Source organism: Colobus angolensis, unplaced genomic scaffold, assembly GCF_000951035.1.
Source record: "Colobus angolensis palliatus isolate OR3802 unplaced genomic scaffold, Cang.pa_1.0 Scaffold66, whole genome shotgun sequence".
NCBI classification, from domain to species: domain Eukaryota; kingdom Metazoa; phylum Chordata; class Mammalia; order Primates; family Cercopithecidae; genus Colobus; species Colobus angolensis.
The window spans coordinates 3,876,843-3,898,296 of record NW_012120265.1 but is presented as its reverse complement, the minus strand read 5'-3'; the positions used below and the strand labels follow the sequence as shown (position 1 = coordinate 3,898,296).

The window sequence follows — 21,454 nt, the reverse complement described above, 5'->3', positions numbered from 1 at the left end:
GCCAGGATGGTCTCGATCTCCTGACCTCGTGATCCGCCCACCTTGGCCTCCCAAAGTGCTGGGATTACAGGCCTGAGCCACCCTTGCCTGGCCTGGAGTAAACATTCTATAAAGGTATTGCTACCAGAAAGGGGTCCAGTCCCAGACTCCAAGAGCAGAAGGTTGGACCTTGCATGGGAAACAATTAATATTGGAGAAAAAACTGAAAAAGTAAGTATACTGAACTGTATAATGGGACAGAAACATGTCATTCCTATTTTTACTGAAGATTATCTTATTCAATACTATCTGATTATTAAGTCCTATTACATTTCCTTCCTCCTTTCACAAAGTCATGTATCTTAAGAATATGCAGCCAGCCATATTCTCCAGCTTGGGCGAGCGTGAGACTCCGTCCCAAGAAAACAAAACAAAAGACAAGGACCGGGTGCGGTGGCTCACACCTGTAATCCTAGCACTTTGGGAGGCTGAGGCGGCCAGATTATCAGAGGCCAGGAGTTCAAGACCAGCCTGGCCAACATGGCGAAACCAGTCTCTACTAAAAATACAAAACATTAGGCTGGGAACGCTGGCTCATGCCTGTAATCCTAGCACTTTGGGAGGCCGAGGCAGGTGGATCATGAGGTCAGGAATCTGAGACCAACCTGGCCAACATAGTGAAACCCTGTCTCTACTGAAAATACAAAAAATTAACCGGGCATAGTGGCCCACGCCTGTAGCCAACTACTCGGGAGCCTGAGGCAGGAGAATCGCTGGAACCCGGGAGGCACAGGTAGCAGTGAGCTGAGATCATGCCACTGCACTCCAGCCTGGGCGAGAGTGAGACTCCATCTAAAAAAAAAAGTACAAAAATTAGCTGGTGCTGTGGCACGTGCCTGTAATCCCAGTTACTTGGGAGGCTGAAATGGGAGAATCTATTGAACTCAGAAGGCAGAGTTTGCAGTGAGCCGAGATCGGGCCACTGCACTGCAGCCTGGGCCACGGAGTGAGACTTCATCTCAAAAAAATTAAAAAAAGAATATGCAACAATATAAGCTACAAAATTTAAATATCCAATAAATTTTAAGTTTAAATAAATTTGCTGTATCAGAGGACAAAAAGAAACATAAAATATTATTACTATTTGTCACACATACTAATTGTTTAATCCTACTAATTGGTACTGTTAAGCAGTCCTATTGTGGTTTTGTTCAAATAGCATTTATGCAACAGTAGAGTTAATAATATAGAACTATATAATTTCAAGTAAACACCAAATTTTCATTTTTTATGTTAAAGTAGTAACTTTTTGTAATTCATTTTTCTTTTTTTTTTTTCGGAGACAGTCTTGCTCTGTTGGCCAGACTGAGCAATCCTGGCTCACTGCAACCTCTGTCTCCCAGGCTCAAGCAATGCTCCTGCCTCATTCTCCCCAGTATCTAGGATTATAGACATGTGCCACTACGCCCGGCTAATTTTTGTATTTTTAGTAGAGATGTGGTTTCATTTTTTTTTGAGATAACTGAGACGTGGTTTCATCATGTTGGCCATGCTGGTTTTAAACTCCTGACCTCAAAGTGGCCCAAAGTGGCCTACAGGGGTGAGCCACCGTGACCGGGTAGATTTTATAATTCCTATCTGGTCCGGTGTGGTTGTGTTCCGGGGCGGTCCCCGCCCGCGCCCCTCACAAGCCCCGCCCTCGCAGCAGGCCCCGCCTCCGGAACGCCAGCGCTCCCGACCCCGCCTCTGCAGGGTACAGGCTCCGCCCCTCGTGACAGATGGTGCTGACGTAGTCACGGAGGAGGGCTCGCTTTTTTTGATTCAGGCTGTCATGGTGGCGCCCAGCCCGCCTTGCCGGCCTTTTCTTTTCCGGTCTCGGTCCGGCGTGGCAGCAGAGGCAGGCAGCGTTAGGTCTTTCAGTCCCTCTCTGTCATGGCGACGCCGTGCCTCTTCTTCCGGCCACAGCTTGTCATGGCGGCATCCGCAGTAGTCCCTGCCCGGGCCAGCCTGCTCTGTTGCCCCGGCTCTTCCTAGTCCAGGCCGCCATGGCGGCGCTCAGGGCTTACCGGAAGTAAAACTTCGGAAGTAAGGCGTTCCTCTGCCCGGAAGTGAGCGCGGGCGCTAGGAAAGATGGCGGCAGCGGCGGCGGTGGGCAACGCGGTGCCCTGCGGGGTCCGGCCTTGCGGGGCCCGGCCTGACGGGCAGCCCAAGCCCGAGCCGCAGCCGCGCGCGCTCCTTGCCGCCGGGCCGGCGCTCATAGCGAACGGTGACGAGCTGGTCGCTGCCGTGTGGCCGTACCGGCGGTTGGCGCTGCTGCGGCGCCTCACAGTGCTGCCATTCGCCGGGCTGCTCTACCCGGCCTGGTTGGGTGCCGCAGCCGCTGGCTGCTGGGGTTGGGGCAGCAGTTGGGTGCAGATCCCCGAAGCCGCGCTGCTCGTGCTTGCCACCATCTGCCTGGCGCACGCGCTCACTGTTCTCTCGGGGCATTGGTCTGTGCACGCGCATTGCGCGCTCACCTGCACCCCGGTAAGTGTGTACGCGCGAACCCGACCCCCAGCACGGTCGGGCTTCGCCGTAGATCCCAGCTGCGGCCTTCCTGGCGGTCACCATCCCGACCTGGGCCACCCATCTGCTGGGCCTGGGTCCCCAGGGGCACCCTCTGCACTTCGGCGCAGGCTTAATCGTGACCCCGCTGCTGACTTGCTGTGCAACCCTGGTGCGGGTTATTTCCTTTCTCTGTAGTCCTTCCTGGTATGGTCATTTAGATTCAGAAATGTAATACTTGTAAAAGGCTTAGCACAGGGCCCAGCGTACGTCGTCCAGGTCAGGTAGGACTTGTTAATGCTAGTTCCCGTATTAGCGACTACTCATGTTATTTTGGAAACGGCCCTATCTTCCTTCTCGTTTGTCTCCTACCTTGGTTTTTCAAAGTGTAAGGCGAGACCACTGGGATAGGTTTCCCCCATCTATGAAGCTTAATTTGTTCGTAGACTGAACCAAGTCTTGCTGTCCAGTGCTCAGTGGTCTTCCATACTGTGATGGAAAGGAGCATGAAATGCAGTTAATTACAATGTTGAAGAGAGGCAGAAGTGTTTATGAGCGAGTCACTAACATGATGTCTTTCCGCAAAATGAGGGTGGTGATAGTTCTGCTCAGGATACAACAGCAAGCAAGGTCGCACTCCTGACCTATAGTTCTGAATGACCAAGTGTCGTCAGAGGAGTTGGTGACTGTGAGCTGCCCTGGGCCTGAAGCAGTGACTGTGCCATCTCTCTCTGGGCCTGCCTCAGGTGACACCAGCAGGTTCGCAGCCATGGACACTGAGGTATATCAGGACATTTCCCCTCTGATCCAGGAGTGTGTTTGCCTCAAGAAGAGGAAAAGGGAACAGCATCAAGGGCTACAGAAAGACAGAAGCCCCCTACCCTCTCTGGCTCTGAATGTGGGTAGAATCCTCATTCTCCTCTCCTGAGAGAATGAACCTGTTCTGTCCTTCAAAGAGATTTATCCCGGGGGAGGAGCTCAACTTGGTGGCTTTGAGGTAGTACAGTGAAAGATGCCAATGAGGGACAAAATAAAGGAGAGGTTAAGGGGACTGTGGCACCGCTCAAACTTCAGCTGCCTTTTGACCTGCAGCTAAACAGCTTAGCTCTTAACTTCCTCTCCAGGGCTGGAGAAGTGGGAGGAGCTGAACAGCCATCAGCCAGGAGAGGCAGATCTGGGTTTGATTCAGATCTCAGAAAGGGCCTCTTCTGCCTTCCGAGTTTCAGTTTCCCCCTTCTGTAAACTGAGAACTGTAACACCTACCTCTGGGTGCCATCATGAGAACGGAGATGATATCTGCAAAGTGCCCTCCCTGGGGCCAGCATGGCATATAGCCTCTTGTACCTTTCTTCCATGACGTCACATTTGTAGTTATGTGATTGTTGTTATTTGCTGCCTGGTTTGGAGGCCCATGAACCACCCGTGGGATCGCGCTTTGTTTCTGCGGGTCGTCATTGTGCTCCCCCGTCTCCATGCGGCTCCGTCTAGCAGAGCCGCAGAGAGATGGATGTGGTTCACGGGATCCAGGGAGCACTGAATGAGCTCCATTCAACATTTCTGTGTCCTTGGTGCTGGGGAAACAGCAGTGAACAAAACAGGCAAATCCCCCTGCCTTTGTGGTGTTACTGGGAGGGAGAACTCATAGTCAGCAGTTGATGCTACAGAGAGATGACATCTAACATCAGGACAGGATGGGACATTGCCGGGAACTTTAGATGGGGCAGCCAGAGAGGGGCTCCTGGGAAGGTGATGTTTCAGCAAAAGCCTGAGGCAGCAAAGGGGCTGTGTGAATGTGTATTCCAGGCAGAGAAAACAGCACGTGCGAAGGCCCTTTGCTGAGGCTGAGGCTGAGGCACGGTGGAGCCCCATGTGCATGTGGAGCTGTGGAGTGTAGTGAGCAGGGTTGGTGGAAGAGGCAGAGCTGAGCAGAAGGCCGGGGGCCTGTGATGAGGGTGGGGGCTTGGCTCATGTGAATTGAGAGCATACTGGGTGGGTGCCTGGCAGCGTTCTTCCTATTTGAGTTCATGTCACCATCAGCAGAGCAGAGTCCTGGGCGTTCGGTGCTGTCTGTGCACCCAGCTTCCCAGCTTTTTTGTTTTTGTTGTTTTTGTTTTTGTTTTGTTTTTTGGAGGTTTTTGTTTGTTTTTGAGACGGAGTCTGGCTTTGTAGCCCAGGCTGGAGTGCAGTGGCACAACCTCAGCTTACTGCAGCCTCCGCCTCCCGGGTTCAGGTGATTCTTCTGCCTCAGCCTCCCAGGTAGCTGAGGCTAGAGGTGACTGCCACCATGCCCAGCTTTTTTTTTTGTATGTTTAGTAGAGACAGGGTTTCACCATATTGGCCAGGCTGGTCTTGAACTCCTGACCTCATGATCTGCGCCCCCACACTGCCTCGGCCTCCCAAAGTGCTGGGATTACAGGCGTGAGCCACTGCGCCTGACCTTTTTATTTTGAGACAGAGTCTCGCTCTGTCGCCCAGGCCGGAGTGCGGTGGCATGATCTTGGCTTACTGCAAGCTCTGCCTCCCAGGTTCACGCCATTCTCCTGCCTCAACCTGCTGAGTAGCTGGAACTGCAGGTGCCTGCCACCACACCCAGCTAATTTTTTGTATTTTTAGTAGAGATGGGGTTTCACCGTGTTAGCCAGGATGGTCTCAATCTCCTGACATCGTGATCTGCCTGCCTTGGCCTCCCAAAGTGCTGGGATTACAGGCGTGAGCCACTGTGCCTGGCTGTTTTTTTTTGTTTGTTTTTAAATTGAGATGGGGTCTCACTCTATCACCCAGACTGGAGTGCAATGATGCAATCTTGGTTCACTGCAACCTCTGCCTCCCAGGTTCAAGTAGCTGGGATTATAGGTGTGCACCACCATGTCCGTCTCATTTTTGTATTTTTAGTTGAGACGGGGTTTCACCACTTTGGCCAGGCTGATCTCGAACTCCTGACCTCAAGTGATCCACCCACCTTGGCCTCCCAAAGTGCTGGGATTACAGGTGTGAGTCACCGCGTACAACCTTGTGCTCTCAGCTTTAAGTATGGCACCAGAGGCACAGCAAGGTGGTCTCCTTTGTCCTGATGATAGACGAAGGAGTGACAGAGGCAGCACCAGAGCCCAGTGGTACGTTTCAGAATATGCCCATAGAGCTGCTGCATCCAAAACCTCCCCAGGGGAGGTCTTGGAACTGTAGGTTGAGAAGAGCTAAGCCGCAGTGCTTTCTTTGTCTCTGTCAGGAGTATGACCCCAGCAAAGCGACCTTCGTGAAGGTGGTGCCAACCCCCAACAATGGCTCCACAGAGCTTGTGGCCCTGCACCGCAATGAGGTAGGGACTGCCTGCTGGGCTCCTGGAGGAGGGGCTTGAGTGGGATTCCCAGGCGCTGACACCCCAATGTCAGGGGCCTCTGTGGCGAACACACCTTCTGCCTCAGGGCGAAGACGGGCTCGAGGTGCTGTCCTTCGAATTCCAGAAGATCAAGTATTCCTATGATGCCCTGGAGAAGAAGCAGTTTGTCCCCGTGGCCTTTCCTGTGGGAAACGCCTTCTCATACTATCAGAGCAACAGAGGCTTCCAGGAAGACTCAGAGATCCGAGCAGCTGAGAAGAAATTTGGGAGCAACAAGTGAGTCCTTGATTTGCTTGTAGCACCTTTGCCTTTCTGTCCTGCTCCCCTCCTGATTCAAGATGCCTAGGAAACGGGACAGAGGCATCTGCCCTTTTATTTATTTATTTATTTATTATTAATATATTTTTTTTTGACCTGAGTCTCGCTCTGTCACCTAGGCTGGAGTGCAGTGACGCAATCTCAGCTCACCGCAATCTCCGCCTCCCTAGTTCAAGCAATTCTCCTGCCTCAGCCTGCCAAGTAGCTGGGAATACAGGCCCCCTGCACCACACCTGGCTAATTTTTGTATTTTTAGTAGGGACGGGGGTTTCACCATGTTGGCCAGGCTGGTCTCGAACTCCTGACCTCAGGTGATCCTCCCATGTTGGCCTCCCAAAGTGCTGGGATTACAGGCGTGAGTCACTGCACCCAACCTGAACATTTCAATCCTCACTGTTTCGTGTCTGCGCGTCTCAGCGCTTCAGGAATGGTGATGAAGACAGCGACCAGGTCCAGTCTTTTGTACTGAGTACAATGGCCAATGTGCGATACACACCCTATCCCTTCATCTTCACCAAAACTGCAAATGCTGACACGTGGCTGGGAGCTGAGAACTGGGCTCCAGACCCCATCATGGCCTTGTGACAATGGTCCTCAACCTGGAAACCCACAGAACACCTAGGGAGCTCTTTCCTGACTTAATCACTGTTCAGAGATTACAAATATGTTGGCTACAACTATCAATCTAATACGAGGATTTATAAGAAACATTTAGCGACTTCGCCTACCCCAAGGTTGGCCAGTCACATTAATGACCTGTGGCAACTCTGTTCCCTTTCATGCTCTTACTCACGCAAAGGTACCCAGCAAGATACAAGGGAAGGGCTTATTGTTTGATAGCAGTGGGGTTGCTCTTTGGTTGCCTCTTCTCACATCCCATACGTAAGACGTCCATCCAGTTAAAGGGCAGAGCGAGAATGACCCTCGTTGACATGACTGGCGCCCTGATCAGATTGGGCCCTAGCACAGAGTGCTGCAGAACACACCCTTAGGCCCGAGTTGTTGCATTCTTGAGGGTTTTGTTTTTGTTTGTTTGTTTTGTGGTTTTTTTTTTTTTTTTGGAGACAGGGTCTAACTCTGTTACCCAGGCTGGAGTGCAGTGGCGTGATCGTGGCTCACCGCAGCCTTGAACTCCTGGGCTCAAGCATTCGTCCTGCCTCAGCCTCCCAAACAGCTGGGACCACAGGCACGCACCAGCACCCCCAGCTAATTTTTAAGTTTTTGTAAAGAGAAGGTCTCGCGGTGTTGCCCAGGCTAGTCTCCAACTCCTGGGCTCAAGCACTCCTCCTGCCTCGGCCTCCCAAAGTGCTGGGATTACAGGCGTGAACCACCCTACTTGACCCATTCTGGGGCTTTAATTCAGGAATCGTAGAAAATCTCAGCTTTGGTGGAGCTGGGTCTCAGTGTCTTCTGCTGTCTGTAGCTTCAGGGCCTCCATCCTTCAATCAGAGGTTCCTTCTCTACTTGCTGCGTCATTCGACCAGATGATGGGCTCTCGTCTGACACCAGCCCCAGGCTGCCGGGAAGAGCATATTGCAGATTCAGGAGCTTCATCTGGTTTATGCAGTGCCGAGGGCTGTGGGCGGGCAGCGTGTCTACCCCAGGCGCAGCCAGGATGAGGGAGAGCCACAGTCAAATGGATCCTCCCATCTGGAAGCTCGCCAGGGTTCCTGACACCCACATGTGGCTCTTGGTTTCTTGAAAGGGGCCTGCCATGCTCAGGTTGGAGGGGTCAGGGTGGAGGCGCCATACCCCAGAGGCCTTGCCCTGGGAACAAGATGGGGCCTGGTCTCTTGCAGGGCTGAGATGGTGGTGCCTGACTTCTCGGAGCTTTTCAAGGAGAGAGCCACAGCCCCCTTCTTTGTATTTCAGGTAAGGCAGCAGCTCTGGCCCATCTCCCCATTTCCTCCCTTGGGGCTTTCCTAGCCGGAGCAAGCCCGCCCACCACTTGCAAACCTGGAAGCTTCTCCCCGTCCTCACATGTCAGAGCCGGTGGGCAGAAAGAAGGAGCTCATGGGAACAGGGTGGGTAGGGCAAGGACAGACGGGCTGGTGTCCCACAGGTGTTCTGTGTGGGGCTCTGGTGCCTGGATGAGTACTGGTACTACAGCGTTTTCACGCTATCCATGCTGGTGGCGTTCGAGGCCTCGCTGGTGCAGCAGCAGATGCGGAACATGTCGGAGATCCGGAAGATGGGCAACAAGCCCCACATGATCCAGGTGCGGCTGCTGGGGAGACCCAGGTGGGGGGCACGGCACAGATGCGGCTTCTGTGCTGACACATGCGTGTCCCACCCAGGTCTACCGAAGCCGCAAGTGGAGGCCCATTGCCAGTGATGAGATCGTACCAGGGGACATCGTCTCCATCGGTGAGGCCAGGTTCTGCTCAGTCCCAGTGGGACCCCCAGCCTCAGGGCCTCTGGCCAACCCTCCTGCCTCTGCCCTGCAGGCCGTTCCCCACAGGAGAACCTGGTGCCGTGTGACGTGCTTCTGCTGCGAGGCCGCTGCATCGTGGACGAGGCCATGCTCACGGGGGAGTCCGTGCCACAGATGAAGGTGCTTGGTGGGGGGTGGGGATCCTCAAAGTACTCAGGAGGAAACAGGCCAGGAGGTGGAGGCCCAGGGGGTGGCAGGGATCCCCCCCAGGCACAGGCAGAGGAGGCAGGGTGGGCACAGATGAGCTCTGTGTACTGGGGAGCTGGGTGGTGGGGGCGAGGAAGAAAGGGAGAGAGCCAAGGGCATCCAGGGTACATTGGTGCCCTGGGATGTCAGACCAAGGTGGGCTGGGAGTAGCCTGGAGCGGGTGAGTCCCGGACGAGGCTAGGTGCAGGCCCCAGGGAACGGATACTGTGAGTGCAGTGAGGAAAGACAGGACGGGGTGAGGGTGAGGACCCGGGAGCTGGGTGGAATGTGCTGGTTGGGTGGGGAGCCCCCTGGCTCATTCCAGCCTCAAGGTCCAGCTGTCCAGGAACTCAGATGGAGAAGGAAGCAAGGTGGGCCTGGTCATCCAGATTCATGATCTTCCTCCCCAGGAACCCATCGAAGACCTCAGCCCAGACAGGGTGCTGGACCTCCAGGCCGACTCCCGGCTACATGTCATCTTCGGGGGCACCAAGGTGGTGCAGCACATTCCCCCACAGAAAGCCACCACGGGCCTGAAGCGTAGGTGCCTCACGGGCATCTAGGGGTATCTGGGCTCCCACCCACTTTGCCCGTTTGCTTGATCATGAGGGAGTCAGGACGAGGAGACAGGCATGACGGTGACTCTGCTTCTCTCCCCAGCGGTAGACAACGGGTGTGTGGCCTACGTCCTGCGGACCGGATTCAACACATCCCAGGTGCAGGGCCAGGTCTGGGGAGGGTGGACCCCAGGGCAGTTGGACAGCCAAGGCATCAACTCTTTCAGACCTCAGAACATCTACCCCACGGGCTGACTTTGGCAGCACAGCCCTGGACCTGGGCCAGGGTGCAGAGGCCACCCTGAGACCAGGCCCCCTCTCCCAGGCATGAGGTGCTAGAGGGAGCCCCGACAGCAGAAAGACTATCCCTCCATCCCTCCAGGGCAAGCTGCTGCGCACCATCCTCTTCGGGGTCAAGAGGGTGACTGCAAACAACTTGGAGACCTTTATCTTCATCCTCTTCCTCCTGGTGTTTGCCATCGCTGCAGCCGCCTACGTATGGATTGAAGGTAAGCGCCACGGCCTCTGCGGTCCCCTGCGCCCGCGCTCTGAGGCCCCAGGCTGGCAGGCCCTGTCTCCACAGGTACCAAGGACCCCAGCCGGAACCGTTACAAGCTGTTTCTGGAGTGCACCCTGATCCTCACCTCGGTCGTGCCTCCTGAGCTGCCCATCGAGCTGTCCCTGGCCGTGAACACCTCCCTCATCGCCCTGGCCAAGCTCTGTGAGTGTGTCAAATGGGGTAGGGCCGAGTGGGCTGGGGCCAAGCAGGACCCCTGACCTCACTCCCGCCCCTAGACATGTACTGCACAGAGCCCTTCCGGATCCCCTTTGCTGGCAAGGTCGAGGTGTGCTGCTTTGACAAGACGGGGACCTTGACCAGTGACAGCCTGGTGGTGCGCGGTGTTGCCGGGCTGAGGTGAGTGTCAGGGGGCCTGGGCCAAAGGTCACCCAGATAGGGTTTCTGGGAAGTCGAGAGACCGGTGGCCCATCCACCCCAAGCCGTTGCAGTGAGGGCCCATCAGAGGCCCCGCTTCGGGTTCATTTCCAGGGGCTCCCCACAAAGTCCTGGGTGTGAGCCATGGCAGCGGCACGGGGGCTCAGCTCAGGCCTGGAACATCCCACACCAGCCATGCGAACGCAATACCCCTATGCATGATGCCTGGCTTCTGGGGGCATCTGTGAAGCAGGTGCGGGTCTCACAAAGACACAGTTGGTGCCAGTGACTGGCACAGAATGAATGTCCATGGGAGTTCTCCTGCTGATGGAGATGTAGCTTCACCCTAGCCGCCTGCACCCTGTAACCAGCTGTTCCCCGTCCTTGCAGAGATGGGAAGGAGGTGACCCCTGTGTCCAACATCCCTGTAGAAACACACCGGGCCCTGGCCTCGTGCCACTCACTCATGCAGCTGGACGACGGCACCCTCGTGGGTGACCCCCTAGAGAAGGCCATGCTGACGGCCGTGGACTGGACGCTGACCAAAGGTGAGGGGCTGGGGCCTCAGGCCCAGCAAGGGGGAGCCACTGGGTCTTACAGCCCTAGGCAGGTGGGCTGCACCCTTCAGAGGATCTTAGGGACTGGCAGGCCTACAGCTCTGACGCTCCCGGAGGTGGGTGGCCAGAGGTTCACCTTAGACCCAGGACAGGCCACATCCTTGGGTGTCCCTCTGGGTTGTAATCTGCCCTGTCCTGGCGGAAGCCACAGTGCCAGGGTCCTCCGAGCCCAGGTCTCCCAGCTCTGGACCAACCCCTGCTCTAGCCCAGAGCCCCCGATCAGGCCCTGGGGGAGGCAGGAGGGAGGTGGGGGAGGCTGGGGGGAGAGATAGGGGCTTGGCTGCCTCTTTGGAGCAAAGCCCCTCAGGACTCGTACTTATTTGTTTCCAGATGAGAAAGTATTCCCCCGAAGTATTAAAACTCAGGGGCTGAAAATTCACCAGCGCTTTCATTTTGCCAGTGCCCTGAAGCGAATGTCCGTGCTTGCCTCGTATGAGAAGCTGGGCTCCACTGACCTCTGCTACATCGCGGCCGTGAAGGGGGCCCCCGAAACCCTGCACTCCATGGTGAGCTGGCCCCAGCCTGGGGCAAGGGATGGGGGCGCGGGGCAGCCCGTGACATCCCCCTGCGTTCCCTGCAGTTCTCCCAGTGCCCGCCCGACTACCACCACATCCACACCGAGATCTCCCGGGAAGGAGCCCGCGTCCTAGCGCTGGGGTACAAGGAGCTGGGACACCTCACTCACCAGCAGGTACGGGCCCAGGCTCCCCCACCCGCCTTCACCATGTGCCTGGCCCGTCAGCTCCTCCCTGAGTCACTTCCTGTGCCCTACAGTGCCAAGTTGAATGGTCGCGATTTTGTCCTCCTTGCCCCACTTCCAGCTTCTACCTTTGGAGACCCCAGATGGCACTCAGTCTGTCCCCTGCTGTGGGGAACCACCCAGTCCTGGCTCATGCAGAGCACATGCAGGCCTCACCCGCCCCAGTCCTGGTGTGTCCCTGGCTCTACTCTTTTTGCCCTGGTCTTGGGCAGGGCTTGGTGGCATCAGCCCTCTCACCATCCATCCTCCACCACCGGCACATCTGTGGCATGGCTTCTTCCTGGGCTCCTGTTCGTTCTGCTTGCATCCTACAGTTGCAGATCCTTCCAGAATTTAGCCTTAGGTTGCAGTGCTGTGTGCAGAGCCCAGGCCACGGCTCACAGCCTGCGTGCTCTGCCCTGTTCCTGCACCTGGAGCCCCCTTCCCAGTGGCACAGGTCGTCATCGCCTTCAGAGTGGGCATTCTGAGGCCTTTCCACACCCCTCTGGATTCCATTCCCACCTCCTCTCTCATGGCACTCAGTACTCTGATTTCTGTGACCTTCTTGATCATGCATCTCTCCTGGTGCAGTGTGAGCTCCTTAAGGCCAGGGGTCTCTGCCCAGTCTCTGGTATGTGGGCCCCGGGGAGTAAGAGTTCATGGCTAAACTCCAACATTATTGGGAGAGTCCCTACTTCATTGACTCGGAAGCTGAGCCACAAGGGACTCTGTGGCATAGAGCCACATTCGGGGGACCCAGCCTCCCCAGTCACTGCCAGATCCCACCCCCCGAGCGTGCCCGGTACCCTCCTGGCATTTCTCCCCTCCCGGCATTTCTCCCCTCCCAACCCTCGCATGTCCCCACTACGGGAACAGGGCCTTCCATCATCCCCCTGGCTCCTAGCGCATGGTCAGAGCTCAGGAAATGGCAGACTGTGGGTAGAGGGAGGGACAGATGGTGAGGGTACCCCGTCTGTCCACAGGCCCGGGAAGTCAAGCGGGAGGCCCTGGAGTGCAGCCTCAAGTTCGTCGGCTTCATCGTGGTCTCCTGCCCGCTCAAGGCTGACTCCAAGGCTGTGATCCGGGAGATCCAGAATGCGTCCCACCGGGTATGGGACAGGGCTTGGCTCCACCCTTTGCATGGGAAATAGAGGCGAGGAGATGACAATTACAGCTTCGTGATGGGGGTGAGCACCCAGGTCTCACAGGCTGCACATTTTGGCTGAGCAAGATGATAGCTCAGGTGCTAACATTGCTCCTGGCCCAGAGACACTCTGGGACCCGCCTATGCTGGCTCCTCTTACCTCCACAGACCGCTCCCCTCATCCCCCGCATCATGGAAAGCTGGGAGCGCTTCTCTCCACTTCCCTGATTCACCACCACCCTGGAGAGAAGGCAGCTGAGGCTGGGGAGTTGAGGGGTAGGGGCAGTGTCTGCCTGTCCTGGTGGCTTCTGGTGGCTTGTGTTTTCTCTTTTGGGACTTAGGGTATCTTTTGCTAAAAGACAAGGGGCCAGTGAGCTGTCTCAAAGGATGGTGACTCTGGGTCAGATGGGTGATGTGGTTAGTCCCCACCAGGCCCAGGGGTCAGTTGTTCACTGAAATATTACCCCTACAGGCAGCTACCAAGCAAAGAGGGCCCACCTCAGGGGCAGGTTGTTCATTTGTATTGCAAATCCAAGCTAAGGGTGTCTTCAGAAGGACACATACACATGTCATTTGTGTAAAATGACCTGGGTGGGGGTGGATTGTGGCCCTTGGAAGCCCATTCAGGGTCTCGGTTAGAGGCCCAGGATCTCCCACTGTGGCCTGCCTTAGAAGGAGACTTGGCAGCCTTGTCTCTGGCCTAGAGCTTGGCCCTAGGCTGCCCTGCTGAGCTTCTGCCCCTCTCTCCCCAAGGTGGTCATGATCACAGGAGACAACCCGCTCACTGCATGCCATGTGGCCCAGGAGCTGCACTTCATTGAAAAGGATCACACACTGATCCTGCAGCCTCCCTCTGAGAAAGGTGAGGCCCTAGCCCGGCCCACAGTGGGGAAGGGGGACCCTGAGTCCAAGAACAGCTCCCATCGCAACAGCCCACCTGTGTGCCAGGCCTCAGCAGCACAGTGTCTTCAAATGCCTGGCACCACGGTAGCACCACTAATCACAGCCCTGGCCCACTGGGCACCTCGGACAGCATGCGAGTGTTCACTGGGTCACAGGTCCCGGAAAGTGTGGAGTGTAGGTGTTTGTTTACCATAATGAGGTAACTGCCGGTCTGACTGCCAGCTCAGGTTTCCTGTGCACTCATGGGCAGATACTGCTCCTACTATGCTTACTCCCTATCCTCAGCATCATCTTTATCTCACACCCTTTTTGGCCCAGCAAGCTGCCCATGTACCGAGCGCTCCCTTCCCAAGCACAGGGACTGCTGGCATCCTCAGCCGCAGTTGATGGCACAGTTTGCCCAGCGTTCAGCCTGACCAGACCCCAGGCGGAGCACTCTGTGTGTGTTACTACCTTGGTCCCTCCACCCCACCCTGCACCACACGGGGTCGTTTGCCTTCCTCACGCCACAGAGGAGGAAGCTGGCTGGGTCAGCTCTCAGGGCCCCTGCTTTGTAGAGAAGGGACAGAAGCTCAGAAGTGAACCCACTTGCCCAGGTCACTTGATGTCCCCATGGCTAAGGATTGGAACCCAGACAGCCTGACTCCAGAGCTCATGGCTCCAACCTCTCCCTGGTGACCTCTTTGAGCAATGCCCTGGATTCAGACTGATGAAGAGGCAGACATACAGATCCAGCCCCTCCCAGCTAGAGGTGTGGGGCTTACCAGATATCTGCCCCGGGGCTAGAGGTGAAGCCCCCTGGGCGCACACAGTCCAGGGCCTGCATGAGTGTTGACAGAGGGCCCTGAGGAGAACCACATGGAGCGGGGTTGCCACAGGGCTGCTGGTAACAAATATTCACAAGTCTGGGCCAGAGTGGCTTCCAGAACCTCCAGACCACCTCTCAGAGGACTCGGTCCCTGCCCTCCTTCTGTTCTGTTGGTCCCAGGCCTCCCCCTGTCCCAGCCCCAGCTACCAGGGTCTTCCAGGGCCTGGGGATTGTGGGCAGGTGGCCTGGAGCAGATGAGCAGGACTGTTGATTGAAAAGTGAAGCTTGGCCGGGCGCGGTGGTTCAAGCCTGTAATCCCAGCACTTTGGGAGGCCGAGACGGGTGGATCACGAGGTCAGGAGATCGAGACCATCCTGGCTAACACCGTGAAACCCCGTCTCTACTAAAAAATACAAAAAACTAGCCGGGCGAGGTGGCGGGCGCCTGTAGTCCCAGCTACTCGGGAGGCTGAGGCAGGAGAATGGCGTAAACCCGGGAGGCGGAGCTTGCAGTGAGCTGAGATCTGGCCACTGCACTCCAGCCTGGGCGACAGAGCAAGACTCCGTCTCAAAAAAAAAAAAGAAAAGTGAAGCTGATCTAGCAACAGCTGCAGCACGAGCCCCCCCGGTGGAGGTGTGCTGCTCTTCAGCTTGAGACGGTCCAGGGTGAGCAGGCCAGTGCCAGGAGGGCTGGTGGGCCGCCCTTGGCCATCCTCAGCGCCTAGCATCCAAACCAGGGCCAGCCGTTAAGAAAGAGGAAGTGGAACAAGAGGACGTTGAGAACTAGGGGGCCCTGTCAGAGTGGGGAGGGGGCCCAGCCCCGAGAAAACAGGATTTCAGAGAGGTCACGGGTGCAGGGATAAATGAGGTGAGGGCCTGGTGTGGGGTTTCCCAAGGAGAGCGCCATAGTCCCCTTCTGTGTGTTTCAGGTTGGGGGGCCTTGCATGAGGTGGGCGCATGGCTTAGCCGGGGTCAGACTGCCTGGGTTCTAATCTGGCTCTGTCCCATGCTCTCAGGCAAGTAGCTCAGGCCCCAGGCCCTGCATACCTGAGGGACATTCTTTGTGGAGTGCCCAGAGCAGGGCTGGGGGTCACCTGCGTGGTTAGGGAGGTGGGGGCTCCGGAGAAGAGAGACTAGCCAGTGCTGGGGTCCGAGTGGAGGGAGGGCGCTTCTGAGCCCAGGGAACCAAGCCCCCAGCCCTAACCCTAGGTGCTGCCCGCAGGCCGGCAGTGTGAGTGGCGCTCCATTGATGGCAGCATCGTGCTGCCCCTGGCCCGGGGCTCCCCAAGGGCACTGGCCCTGGAGCACGCACTGTGCCTCACAGGCGACGGCTTGGCCCACCTGCAGGCCACCGACCCCCAGCAGCTGCTCCGCCTCATCCCTCACGTGCAGGTGTTCGCCCGCGTGGCCCCCAAGCAAAAGGTATGTGCACAGCCCTAGGGGTCAGGGGCACAGAGGTAGGCACGCAGCCCCTACTCAGCCTGTTTCCACCGACACAGGAGTTTGTCATCACCAGCCTGAAGGAGCTGGGCTATGTGACCCTCATGTGTGGGGATGGCACCAACGATGTGGGCGCCCTGAAGCACGCTGATGTGGGTGAGTGCTGTGGGCTAGGGTGGTTCCTTCCTTTGTGGGCCAGGTGTTGAGGACATGTCACTGAGCTAGAAAAACAGACCCGGCCCTTGGTGACAGCCATGGGGGCACTAATTCCTGTGAGGAAGCAGTGCAGGGGATGGGAGGGGGTGGCAGGGTCAGGGGCTTTGAGGGCAGGAAGGGATTCGAGTATCCCAGGAACAAAGCAGGATGGAGGCCAGAGGCCAGGAGAGAGGCAACAAGTTGGGAGAGTGACTCAGAAAACCCAGAGCTTGAAGCCGTGAAGATGGTTCATAGTCCCAGATGTCTGTCAAAAGCACACACATGGCTGAGCACTGTGACTCCTGCCTGGAATCACAGTACTTTGGGAGGCTGAGGTGAGAGGATCACTTGAGTCTGGGAGTTCAAGGCAGTGGTGTGATCCACTGTAACCTAAGTGACAGTGCAAGACCCTGTCCTTTTTTTTTTTTTTTTTTGACGGAGCCTTGCTCTGTCGCCCAGGCTGGAGTACAATGGCACGATCTCGGCTCACTGCAACCGCCACCTCCCGGGTTCAAGCAATTCTCTTGCCTCAGCCTCCCAAGTAGCTGGGATTACAGGCACATGCCACCACGTCCGGCTAATATTTGTGTTTTTAGTAGAGATGGAGTTTCACCATGTCGGTCAGGCTGGTCTCGAACTCCTGACCTCAAGTGATCCACCCACTTGGCCTCCCAAAGTGCTGGGATTACAGGTGTGAGCCACTGCGTCCTACCCAACCCAATTTTTTTTTTTGTTTTTTTTTTGAGACAGTTTCTCTCTTGTTGCCCAGGCTGGAATACAATAGTACAGTCTCAGCTCACTGCAACCTCTACTTCCCGGGTTCAAGCAATTCTCCTGCCTCAGCCTCCCAAGTAGCTAGGATTACAGGCACCAGCCACCATGCCCATCTAATTTTTGTATTTTTAGTAGAGACGGGATTTCACCATGTTGGCCAGGCTGGTCTCGGACAGGATCCTGACCTCAGGTGATGCGCCTGCCTTGGCCTCCCCAAGTGCTGGGATTATAGGCGTGAGCCACCTCACCTGGCTTTTTTTTTTTTTTTTTTTTTTTTTTTTTTTCAAGAACACAGGCATTAAATTGAACTTTAAAGATCAACCTTACGTTGTTTTTTCGCTTTTCCAGTATTTATCTGCATTTATCTACTAAAGCATTTATTGAGTGTTGTTTGCCTCCTAGAATCATGCTCCTTGGCTATTTCTTTTGAAATCAATTTAGGTTGTTTTGTTTTGTTTTGAGACAGTCTCACTCTGTTGCCTATGCTGGAGTGTGGTGGTGTGATCTCATCTCACTGCAACCCCCACCTCCCAGGTTCAAGCAATTCTCCTGCCTCAGTCTCCTGAGTAGCTGGAATTACAGGCACATGCCACCACCCCTGGCTAATTTTTGTATTTTTAGTAGAAACGGGGTTTCACCATATCAGCCAGGCTGGTCTCAAACTCCTGACCTCAGGTGATCCGCCCACCTCAGCCTCCCAAAGTGCTGAGATTACAGGTGTGAGCCCCTGCGTTCAGCCAATATCAGTTTAGTTTGGACCCATCTAGTGTTGTGTGTATTTTCATTGCATTTTTTGTGGGTGTTGTTGGTGGTTTGTTTTCTTAAAGTAGTTTGTAGAAAGCAACATGGGCGCTCTCTGGGGTCTGCTTAGGGTGTCAGGTGAAATGGGGAAGTCTGGGAACTGTCCTCATGGGAGCCAGGTGGGGGGCTTCAGGAGCAGTGGCTCTGAAGCCACCAATCTGCTCCTCCGTGGAGCCCGCTCCTCCGGGTCTGATGCCCTCCTGCCCCCCAGGTGTGGCGCTCTTGGCCAACGCCCCTGAGCGGGTTGTCGAGCGGCGACGGCGGCCCCGGGACAGCCCAACCCTGAGCAACAGTGGCATCAGAGCCACCTCCAGGACAGCCAAGCAGCGGTCAGGGCTCCCTCCCTCCGAGGAGCAGCCAACCTCCCAGAGGGTGAGTCCCAAGATGGGCGGCGCCGCACCCCAACCTGGCCAGGGCTGACAGCCTACTGCCTACCCTACAGGACCGCCTGAGCCAGGTGCTGCGAGACCTCGAGGACGAGAGCACGCCCATTGTGAAACTGGGGGATGCCAGCATCGCAGCACCCTTCACCTCCAAGCTCTCGTCCATCCAGTGCAGTGAGTTGCCTGCCCCCGCTCCCCCTCCCTTCGTTCCCACCTTGATACCCATACCCACACCCACACCTGCCTCCCCACCACCCTGCAGTCTGCCATGTGATCAAGCAGGGCCGCTGCACGCTGGTGACCACGCTACAGATGTTCAAGATCCTGGCACTCAATGCCCTCATCCTGGCCTACAGCCAGAGTGTCCTCTACCTGGAAGGGGTCAAGTTCAGTGACTTCCAGGCCACTCTACAGGGGCTGCTGCTGGCCGGCTGCTTCCTCTTCATCTCCCGTTCCAAGGTGGGCCCCAGAGGTGCTGGAAGGCCAGGGATGCATGGGCCAGCCAGGGCCAGGCTGTTACAGGCACGGGAATTGTCATCCCCAAGTTACAGGACCCGGGGCCCCAGAGGTGGGGGCTGTAGCTCAGATGGCTCAAGAAATGCCGGCAGGGCAGGTGCAGACTGAGGCACCCAGACCCCTCCAGGTGGCACAGCTTGGGGTCCCACACCTGTCCACAGGCAGGGGTCCCAGGGGTGGGCCCCACAGAGCCCCACCAGCAATGAACAATCATCAAGAGGGTAGAAAAACAACAAAGCGGGTCACAGGCTACACAGGAGAGGCTGGTGGACAGCTGGGGAGGCCTGTGTGACACCGACACTCAGGCCGAGGCATAAAGAACCAGGGGGGCCAGCTGCCGGGAACTGGACATATAGGTTCCAAACAGGCATGGGCTGACGCAGGGAGGCCCTGGTGGCTGGAGGGGGTGGGAGATTGGCTGGGCGGGACTGTGCCTGTCCCATGGGCTCCAGGGAGGGCAGGATCTGCTTCATGATTCTCAGGCCCCTGTGGCTGCCACGGGGAGCCTGGATGGCGGAGCCAGGGCTAGGGAGGCAGCCCTGGGCTCGGGTGAGAGGCAGGCAGGGCTCCGGGGACTGGTGCCGACCCATGGAATCCCCCAGGATTTGGTGGCGGCTCTACACAAGCTCTCCCGAGAGGTAGTGACACAAGCTCTCCCGGGAGGTTATTGCCTGCTGAGTGGGCCGGGTGGCCCTGAGTGAGCCAGGTCCTGACTCCCTCACCTGCCTTGCTGTTGCAGCCCCTCAAGACCCTCTCCCGAGAGCGGCCCCTGCCCAACATCTTCAACCTGTACACCATCCTCACCGTCATGCTCCAGTTCTTTGTGCACTTCCTGAGCCTTGTCTACCTGTACCGTGAGGCCCAGGCCCGGAGCCCCGAGAAGTAAGTGCTGCCTTGGAGGAGGTGATGTCCCTGCAGCTGAGAGTAGCAGGAGGATGACTCTACAGACATCAGCAGGAGAGCCTGGGGGTTGTCCAGGGAGTCCAGGGAGGGGCACTAGGCCAGGCAGATCACTAGCTTTGTGCCAGAGCAGCAGGAAGCCACAGAGTGTGTGTGAGCCGGAGCAGGAGAGGGGGCCCTGACTCCCATGTGTCCTTGTAGGCAGGAGCAGTTCGTGGACTTGTATAAGGAGTTTGAGCCAAGCCTGGTCAACAGCACTGTCTACATCATGGCCATGGCCATGCAGATGGCCACCTTCGCCATCAACTACAAAGTAAGGCCTGGGCCCCACCCAAACACTCCCTGTCTGCCCACCCAGCCCCACCCATGAAACCATCTGTCCCTCATCCCCACAGGGCCCGCCCTTCATGGAGAGCCTGCCCGAGAACAAGCCCCTGGTGTGGAGTCTGGCAGTTTCACTCCTGGCCATTGTCGGCCTGCTCCTTGGCTCCTCGCCCGACTTCAACAGCCAGTTTGGCCTCGTGGACATCCCTGTGGAGGTCAGTGGCCCTGTGGAGGTGACCCTGGGGCTCAGCTTGATGGATCCCTCCTGTGGCGGTGACCCTGGGCTGGGCTGCAGGTCTCCAGCTTACCATCCCTCCCTGCCCCGACAGTTCAAGCTGGTCATCGCCCAGGTCCTGCTCCTGGACTTCTGCCTGGCGCTCCTGGCCGACCGTGTCCTGCAGTTCTTCCTGGGGACCCCGAAGCTGAAAGTGCCTTCCTGAGACGGCAGTGCTGGTACCCACTGCCCACCGTGGCTGCCGCTGGGCGGGAACCCCACCAGGGCCCCGGGAGGGAACCCTGCCCCCAACCCCCCACAGCAAGGCTGTACAGTCTCTCCCTTGGAAGACTGAGCTGGGAGCCCCAGAGCCATCAGCTGGCTTGGCCAGCAGAACCAGCCCCGAGCCAGCACCTTTGGTAAATAAAGCAGCATCTGAGATTTTAAAAAGCCCTGCCTCCACCTCGTCTGTGCCACACTGTGTTTGCTGGGGGCTCGGGGACAGAGGGTCACTGAGGAAGGTCACCCTCCCCACAGGCCTTGTGATGTCGTTGGTGAATCCCTCAAGCACTTTCAGCACTTGAACATGGACTTGTCCCTGCCCAGAGAATTCAGTGCATATTTTCTAGTTTAACAAGAACCCCCACATTTCTGTGGTCTGTTTCACATTTTAACAGCTCGGGTGCTGAGAGAAGCCTTAGGATGTGTGGTATTTCTTTCCCGTAATACATAACAGCATGCCTTCCTCTCGGGTGCTGTCTGAGACTTGAGGAATATGATGTGCATCATTACAAGTCCTGACTCTGTCACCCTCTTTGAGGTCCTGCGCTGCTCTACCATCTCCTGTCACAGTCAGGGAGCTCTGGCTGAGCATCAGCCAGGATGTGACCTGGAAACCTGGCTTGGCTCTTAGGTCGATAGTGTTGTTCCTTTCAATGGACTCACTCATCACAACTCCAGAATTGCAGAGTAGGCAGCGCAGAGCCAGTCAGAGAATCCTTGCCTCCTTAACAGCCAAAGCCTTTAGGACGCAAAGTTATAAACATACTTTAAAGTCTCTTTCCAGCCCCCAAATTCCTCTGTGCTGGGTATGGGAGCATTTTTATAACTGACAGGCGGCTTGTGGCAACCCCAGAGCTGGTGCTTCTGGACAAACCTCCACCTTCTACCTAAAAGGGCTGCTCCCTGGTGTGCTGGAATTGGGGCCTTGAGCCTGATCCAGCTTTGAGGGTCACGGAGGGAGCCTGGTTCGCCAGCCCCAGAGTATTAGAATTTTGATTGGAATCGGACAGAATATCAGGCCTCCACTAGGGGGCGCCATGGCTCCAGCGGGGCCCAGGTGGTTACAGGGCTCTGAGAGACAATCTGGGCAAGGGGATCACCGGGGTCGCGGGTTGTGGGAGCTCCT

The 21,454-nt window shown here is 56.6% G+C and overlaps 1 protein-coding gene across 2 annotated transcripts; it reads left to right on the top strand.

The window, feature by feature from the left end:
- The first annotated feature begins 1,700 nt into the window (after nucleotides 1-1,700).
- ATP13A1 (ATPase type 13A1) lies at nucleotides 1,701-20,496 on the top strand. Of its 2 annotated transcripts, none has more exons than XM_011925886.1 (26): nucleotides 1,701-2,505; nucleotides 5,750-5,839; nucleotides 5,946-6,136; nucleotides 7,978-8,050; nucleotides 8,241-8,396; nucleotides 8,476-8,545; nucleotides 8,626-8,732; nucleotides 9,209-9,338; nucleotides 9,459-9,514; nucleotides 9,738-9,864; nucleotides 9,939-10,076; nucleotides 10,151-10,271; nucleotides 10,680-10,837; nucleotides 11,237-11,412; nucleotides 11,487-11,597; nucleotides 12,629-12,754; nucleotides 13,543-13,651; nucleotides 15,722-15,921; nucleotides 15,999-16,095; nucleotides 17,921-18,081; nucleotides 18,152-18,266; nucleotides 18,355-18,551; nucleotides 19,348-19,490; nucleotides 19,710-19,821; nucleotides 19,904-20,047; nucleotides 20,162-20,496. In XM_011925886.1, exons 1-26 carry the CDS (start codon nucleotides 2,110-2,112, stop codon nucleotides 20,270-20,272), a joined length of 3,615 nt encoding a protein of 1,204 aa, XP_011781276.1. In that variant the 5' UTR covers nucleotides 1,701-2,109; the 3' UTR covers nucleotides 20,273-20,496. The 2 variants fall into 2 exon arrangements, with proteins under 2 accessions (XP_011781276.1, XP_011781278.1); XM_011925888.1 differs by lacking the exon at nucleotides 1,701-2,505 and adding an exon at nucleotides 3,656-3,691.
- The last annotated feature ends 958 nt before the right edge of the window (nucleotides 20,497-21,454 follow it).